This window comes from Ammodytes marinus, assembly GCF_949987685.1.
Source record: "Ammodytes marinus genome assembly, chromosome: 7".
NCBI classification, from domain to species: domain Eukaryota; kingdom Metazoa; phylum Chordata; class Actinopteri; order Uranoscopiformes; family Ammodytidae; genus Ammodytes; species Ammodytes marinus.
In genome coordinates, this window is record NC_137211.1 from 11837522 (window position 1) to 11845119 (window position 7598).

Consider the following 7598-nt stretch of genomic DNA (forward strand, 5'->3'; position numbering starts at 1 on the left):
GTCGTTGATAGGCCGGTGGGCGCAGCGCAGCACGGGTGGACAGCTGGATACCGAGGAGTTCCCGTGGTACAGATTTACGTGCGCTGGGATCACACAACAACATGTTGTGGTATAAACCACATAGGTTATAAACACCGCTACCCTTGGTGTGACACACCACTTGGATCGCCTCCTACCCTGATAAACTTTTGATGACGTATACCTGGGCTGCGCTGTGCTGTTAGCTCGGTGTATGCCTACACGGGATGAGCGAAGGCAAAGTTCTTATGTGGAGGCATCTTAAGGAGATTTTTTTTATAATATTAGTTGGCTGATCTTTATACCACAATAGGTGATGTATAATGATTTATTTGGAGAAACTAAGCAATCCCATCTACAATCAGAAATTCATTACCCCCATAGAGCCGGAATAGAACGATCCATATTTCATCCAACACATTTAGCGACTATTCGACTTTGAGATTGGAAGTAGAATCAGGCTCCTCCCATCGATCATCGAATAGTCAACTATTCAGTGTTAGCCTTAAAATAAAGTATTGAAAAAAGATAGCTAATGACAACGTGTACACTGTGTAATCGGTTATCCCTAGAATGAGAGGCTAGAAGTGACATCAAATCCTTCCTTTTGGTAAAGGTTAGTTTTGGGATGAACAAAATGCTGTCCGAGTGTGGATAAATAGCTGAAACAGAGATAAAAATGTATTATTTTACAGGCTTGATGTGGATGTACTATTGGACTCCTTGCCCAGGATTTCTTTTCCCTTGTTTTTATGAGCATTTTGAGTTTGCATAATAATGCATCTGCTTCAACAAAAAGCCTAAATAATCAAATGGAAACCTGACAAGGACGGGAAGGAATGCAAATGTTGAGACAAACCTGAATATAAACAGATTTAAAGAGTGTAAACTTCTCCTGGTTGTTGGCTTTCAGCCGTGTTTTTACACTGTTTCATAATGTCCCAACTGTAAAAACTTTTGAATAACCACTTGATACTATTTATGAGCTAAAAAGCTAAACAACATAAAATCCAACTGAGAAATAAAGTATCTTATCATGGATTAAAAAATAAAAATAAAAGTACTCTTTCACTGATTTGAATACTGAAAATTATTTTTCGTCTTTCTTCAACAGTGTGAGCTGTACCACTGGGTGGATCTGCTGGACCGCTTTGATGGCATTCTGTGTGATGCAGGCCAGACAGTGGAGAATATGTCATGGCTGCTGGTGTGCGACCGGCCAGACAACGGACAGCTCAAAGCTCTGCTTTTGGCTGTTCTCAACTTCACAGCCCTGCTCATTGAGTATAGCTTCTCTAGGCACCTCTACAGTTCCATAGAGGTAGGCTTGAATGCAGTACGCTCTTGACCTCTAGTCTGTTTTTCTGGATTGTGCATATTTCATGGAGGAAGAAGTAAATCAGGTCCCTAACTTTAACCCTCATTCTACCACCCCTGCTTCCTCTACAGCACTTAACCACCTTGCTGGCGTCATGTGACATGCAAGTGGTCCTGTCTGTGCTGAACCTGCTCTATGTGTTCAGTAAGCGCTCCAACTACATCACCAGGCTGGGCTCTGACAAAAGGACGCCTCTACTGGCACGTCTGCAACACCTGGCTGAGGTCTGATGAATGCCATTTTTATTGAATTTTTTCCTATTTCCAGGATTCCAGCTGTTCCTACAGAGAAAGAGCTGTATTGTTTAATGTCTTTGTTCTCTTTTGTAGAGCTGGGGAGGAAAGGAGAATGGCTTTGGGCTGGCTGAGTGCTGCAGGGATCTGCCCATGATGGTAAGAATTGAGAGATGCTCAATAACTCTTGAGTAAACTACCTAAGGCTGCGGAAGCATTCGTTCTATGTTTTTAAATAAAGGCTGTCAAAGAGGACTAATTAACCACTATTTTTTATTATTCTCTCCTTACTATGCTGCCATCTGTTGGTACATGAGCAGAAGTACCCTCCGAGTGCCACCACACTGCACTTTGAGTTTTACGCTGAACCTGGCCCTGAGGTCAAAGTAGAGAGGAAGGTAAATCTAAAAGACATGTATTTGTTCAATCATTATGTTAAAAAATAAAAATCTATCTATTTTTGGGATATTCTGTCGATGGCTGAACTTGGTCCTAAATCTTTCTGAACTTTAACATTTTTCTTTCTTTTTTTCCTCCCTGCAGACAAGTAGTAACACACTACACTATATTCACATCGAGCAGCTTGACAAGGTACAGTCGGATTAGAATGAGGTCGTTAACTGTGGAGTAATAATATCTTGGTTTATTATGTTTACACATGGTGTTCTGTTTCTCTCAGATTTCAGAGAGCCCATCTGAGATCATGGAGTCGCTGACGGTGATGTATAACATCCCTAAAGACAAGCAGACCCTGCTGTTCACACATATTCGACTGGCACATGGTTTCTCAAATCACAAGAAGAGGTTGCAGGCTGTGCAGGCCCGACTGCATGCTATCTCTATACTGGGTGGGTGGAAGCTTAGTTGCAAAGATGATAAATCAAAGGGTTTTGCTTCACGTACTAACTGCTAACCTTTTCCTTTTTCTTTGCAGTGTATTCAAATGCACTCCAGGAGTCAGCCAACAGTATTCTGTATAACGGCTTGATAGAGGAGCTGGTGGATGTATTACAAATTACAGACAAACAGCTTGTGGTAAGAAAGTAGTTTGCTTTTGCTGCTTGATCGCTGTCATTACACTTAATACCTGTGCATCACTAGCAGAAGCATTGTTTTTGTAAAACTACATTAAAGATCATTCGCTGCTTCATCCGACCAAGATCACTTTCATTTGCCCTTTATGTTTGTGTTCTCCAGAGCCATTGCAGAAGTATACTTCTCATTTTCTGTTTTCTGAAATACTTTATTTGATATTGTTCTTCAGGATATCAAGGCAGCATCTTTGCGCACTTTAACTTCGATTGTCCATCTGGAGAGGACGCCCAAGCTTTCCAACATCATCGACTGCACTGGCACTGCCTCCTACCATGGCTTCTTGCCTGTATTGGTTCGCAACTGTATACAGGCAATGATTGGTGAGAATACGGCCAACACCTTTTGTGTAACTGTTAAGTCTGTGAGGCAAAATAACAAATTAAATCTAAGCTAGTTTGTTAACCTTTTGATTTATATTTCCCAGATCCTCTCATGGAACCATACCCTCACCAGTTTGCGACTGCACTCTTCTCATTCCTCTATCACTTGGCTAGCTATGATGCTGGAGGGGAAGCCCTTGTCTCATGTGGGATGATGGAGGCCCTTTTGAAGGTATATCCTGGATTTCTGATCTATAAAAGCTGTAATTATCAAAATATGTTTTTAAGGAGATGTAAGCGATATGGTCTTTTAAGCCAACTGCAGTTAGCAGTCCCCTCCCTCAAGATCATCGATGTGATCATCGTTCACAGGCACAGAGACCCGTCTGTTTATTGCAATTTTTCTCCTGATTGGATAAAAACAAGTGGGAAACTCGTAAAATTTTATCTGGCAATGAATGCACCGCTGAATGACTTGGAGACCTCTGTTATGAACTGTGCATACTGTTTAAATGATTGCTTTATGAATATAGAGTGATTTAACATGTATATTAACAAAAAAATATCCCTTACTTTAATTGTCTTTTATGTAGGTGATCAAGTTTCTTGGCGATGAGCAGGACCAGATCACCTTTGTGACACGAGCAGTGCGGGTCGTGGACCTTATCACCAACCTTGACATGGCTGCCTTTCAGTCCAACAACGGCCTTACCATTTTCATTAGCAGGCTAGAGGTTGGTGATGAACTTTGTACTTCTTTAATCCTCACTCAACAGCTTCAGCTACAGAATCACCAGAACCTCTGGACTCATTCATTCTTATCTATGGCACACTCTCAAACACTCTGTTTATGTAGCATGAAGTGGACCTGTCGAGGAAAGAGTGCCCTTTTGTCATCAAGCCAAAGATCCAGAGGCCTAGCCAAACTGGGGAGTCAGAGGATATGGACACAGACATGGAGAGTAAGTCAATACTCCTAAAACCTATGATTTAATCTTGCCTTCAGAAATACGTTTCTATAATTCAAGGCTATAATTTAAATTCTAGGCTATTAGCCAGTGCTAAATTATAAAGAATCTCCCAGCTGTTGTTTGTTAATTTGTTAATAATATGAACTCTCACAGTGTCAGAAGTTGCCATGGAAAGCAGCCCTGGACCGTCCACTTCTTCCGGTTCCAGACCAGATTCAGACCAGCGAGCACCGAGCAGCTCTGCTAACGCACCCCGTGCAGGTACACAGTAAACACACACACACACACACACACACAAAAACGTGTCGCTGTTGTACTCTATCATCACTTTGGCGCTTCTCTCTGCCTCCCTAGGTATGCAGTGTATCCCCCAGAGGGCAGCTCTATTAAAGTCGATGCTAAATTTCTTGAAGAAAGCCATCCAGGACCCGGCCTTCTCTGATGGTATCCGCCACGGTGAGTCATTGGCATCCTCAACGAACTTGTTCTATAATTAGAGAAATAGAAAGAAGTTGAGATCAATATTTTTATACTAACCTTTTCATACGTTTCTGCAGCAAGATGTTTACATTCAATGATACAAGTGTTGACTGTTAATGTGTTTATGTGCACCCTTTTTTCTTCCAAGTAATGGACGGGTCCTTGCCTACCTCACTCAAGCACATCATCAGTAATGCAGAATATTATGGCCCTTCACTGTTCCTCTTAGGTGAGTAAACGATAATGCTTCAGAAAATCCCTTCAAGTTCTCTCCAGACTGAGCCAAGTGCTTGCACTTGTTTTCAGAGATGTAAGTTTAGGTCTTAGGCAGGGCTTAAAATGAACACTTGCCACTCGGGGGGGAAAATGTTGTCTTAGGCGAGTAAGTTATTGAGACCACCCGCCATTTTGGCTGGTGAACGATGTGTGCTTGGTCGGCTTTTCTAGCGACTAATAAACTAAAAAGCATTCAACATTTAAGAAACACTGTGCAGTTGAGTTGCTGCTAATGTAAACAGGAAATCTCTTACGGCTGTGGCTTCACATTAAAAGCATTTCACTGTCCAAACGTGAGCTGACTTTTATTTTAAAGATCTCCTATTATACAACTTTTCTGGTCTTAATGTCATGTTAAAAACTGCTATAGAGCAACCTGACACGAATCGCATCACAAAAAAAACATGTAGATTTTCGGGAAACTCTTCCTCTCATCTCAGCGAGCACAGCAGTCTCTCTCTACACTCGGCATTGTGCTTCTCCGCCCCCTCCTGCAAACCCCACTCCGTTGTGATTGGTTACCTTCCTTCCGGAACAGTTTCAGCAGCGCGCGGGGAGATTTGAGAGCAGGAAGGTGGGGGCATGGCCGGAGCTTGCCTGAGCAGCATTACCATACATGGAAACATCCGCTTTTCGTGACGACAAGAATATCAGGAAATTCTGAACCGATTTGAACACGTGATTTCTCGACCGGCTGCCCTAGTGTTTAGTGCTCTGCACAGCCACCCCAGACGGTCAGCAGGGAATACGTCTAAATGCATGTACGTCATTATTTGATAAGCTAGTATGGTTAAACATGACTATACAAACATCATTATAACAACGTTTATAGGTCATAAAAGTCCTCTTTAAAGCAGAAAGGAGCTAGGAAGGTAGCGTTTCAGTCACTAGCAGCATATCTTCCGTTTTCACAAGTGGAAACGCGGTGGAAAAAGAAGACAAAGCTTTTCCTTTGCAATACTTTAAACCCTGCACTCACATCAAAAGCTTCATGAACGTCTGTGGCAGTCATGCATTTTTGCTCACTACGATGGTGCGACTGAAGCCTCGGCTACAGAGAGCAGCGACATGAGATGTATTGGGAGCTTTTGGTGCCAGTCCACAGTAAAATTAGCCACGGAAGATCTACTCCCATAACATTCACAACGACCTGTTAAATTTAGCCTAAGTTGTACAAATGTTTAGACCAATTTCTTATGTTCCATGTTTTATAGTTTGGTTTTCAATAAAATAAAGAAATTCGGTATTGGCAGACTGTTTGTCTAATTTGCAATCATTGTACCCTATTCCTTTTTCTACAATTAGTACTACACACTAGGATATAATATTGATTAAGAATCTCACATGAGACCAAGATGACATGCTAAAAAGTAAGGAGTGCAAAATGCAATGTAAAAAGTAATATATTATTTCTGGCTGGTAAAAAAATCTGGCTGGCTGGTAATTTTTACTAGTCTACCATTTTGAGCCCTGGTCTTGGGTAATAATTTAAATGTATCAACTGGAAAAAGGAATGGAATGTGTTGACTTTTCACTGTATACTTTATTAATGTTATGTCAAATTTGTTTAATTAATTTTATTTATTTTTATTTTCTCTCTCCCGCTCTTTTCTCTGACTTTCGGCCTATAGCGACAGAGGTTGTGACGGTGTTTGTGTTCCAGGAGCCATCACTGCTCTCCTCCTTGCAGGATAATGGTCTCACTGATGTCATGCTACATGCCCTTCTCATCAAAGACGTGAGTTGCCCCTTGTTTGTTTCCATCTTATTAAGTACGGGCCCTCAATACTTGATATGCATACAAGAGAAGATTTAATCGTCAAATAATGTTATGCAAGGATAACAGTATATTTCACGATGTATGGTCCACTGGCGAACCCGGGTCAGGTTCAGGTCTGTTAAACAACAAAGACAGCAATAAAGCTCCTCCATTGAGTTTTGTGTTAATGGGTTATAATGTAAGCCAGCACTGTCAAGAGGCAGAATAGTAAGCTTACTTGTTTTCATTGTTTCTCTTTTTTTCAGGTTCCTGCAACCCGTGAGGTGTTGGGTTCCCTACCCAATGTGTTCAGTGCCCTGTGCCTGAATGCACGAGGCCTGCACTCCTTCGTTCAGTGCCAGCCGTTTGAGCGCCTCTTCAAAGTGCTTTTGTCTCCTGACTACCTGCCTGCCATGCGACGGCGACGCAGCTCTGACCCATTGGGTGAGTTGGACCTTTTATATGCTGTGTTTTTAAGATCTTTACATGTGAAACCGGCTTGAGTGAATGACATGTTCTGTGTTTGGATTCAGGCGACACTGCATCTAACTTGGGCAGTGCTGTGGATGAGCTCATGAGACACCAGCCCACTTTGAAGACTGATGCTACTACTGCCATTATTAAGGTAGCTCTTTGTTTAAAATGTCATCTTTCAAGTCATGCCAGATGAGTTGGCAGGATAATTAAAGCTAAATTGGTGTTACAGTTACTGGAGGAGATCTGCAACCTAGGTCGTGCCCCAGAGTACATCTGCCAGAAACCCTCTATCCAGAAAGCGGATGGCACTGTGGCCGTGCCACCTGCACGCTCCAGCCACGCTGCTGAAGAAGCTTCAAGTGAGGATGAAGAGGAGGAGGAGGCCCTGCACACGTTCAGCCAGCAGCAGGGGGAACCAGAGACCAACAGACAGTCAGTTCCACTTGAACTGTATGACGCTGAGTTCATAACACAATAGAATAGAACAACAACTCTTTACAGACTTTGATATTTATTTCATGTCAATCATTTCAAATATTTAACTTCATAGTTGAAATTTTGATATTTTGCTTCTTGCAGGGTCGTGGGCAC

General features: G+C 42.1%; 1 protein-coding gene across 1 annotated transcript in view; it reads left to right on the forward strand.

Annotated features, from left to right (window-relative positions):
* The window catches only part of huwe1 (HECT, UBA and WWE domain containing E3 ubiquitin protein ligase 1), a 47163-nt gene that overhangs the window by 3674 nt on the left and 35891 nt on the right, over nucleotides 1-7598 (forward strand). Inside the window, exons 5-23 of the mRNA XM_080031731.1 lie at nucleotides 1133-1339; nucleotides 1468-1620; nucleotides 1726-1788; nucleotides 1950-2027; nucleotides 2173-2220; nucleotides 2309-2477; nucleotides 2564-2664; nucleotides 2894-3044; nucleotides 3149-3276; nucleotides 3638-3778; nucleotides 3901-4006; nucleotides 4169-4276; nucleotides 4370-4471; nucleotides 4644-4724; nucleotides 6403-6509; nucleotides 6797-6974; nucleotides 7064-7155; nucleotides 7237-7457; nucleotides 7587-7590. Of these exons, the coding sequence (XP_079887857.1) occupies nucleotides 1133-1339; nucleotides 1468-1620; nucleotides 1726-1788; nucleotides 1950-2027; nucleotides 2173-2220; nucleotides 2309-2477; nucleotides 2564-2664; nucleotides 2894-3044; nucleotides 3149-3276; nucleotides 3638-3778; nucleotides 3901-4006; nucleotides 4169-4276; nucleotides 4370-4471; nucleotides 4644-4724; nucleotides 6403-6509; nucleotides 6797-6974; nucleotides 7064-7155; nucleotides 7237-7457; nucleotides 7587-7590 (2238 nt within the window). The remainder of the gene's footprint in view (nucleotides 1-1132; nucleotides 1340-1467; nucleotides 1621-1725; nucleotides 1789-1949; nucleotides 2028-2172; nucleotides 2221-2308; nucleotides 2478-2563; nucleotides 2665-2893; nucleotides 3045-3148; nucleotides 3277-3637; nucleotides 3779-3900; nucleotides 4007-4168; nucleotides 4277-4369; nucleotides 4472-4643; nucleotides 4725-6402; nucleotides 6510-6796; nucleotides 6975-7063; nucleotides 7156-7236; nucleotides 7458-7586; nucleotides 7591-7598) is intronic.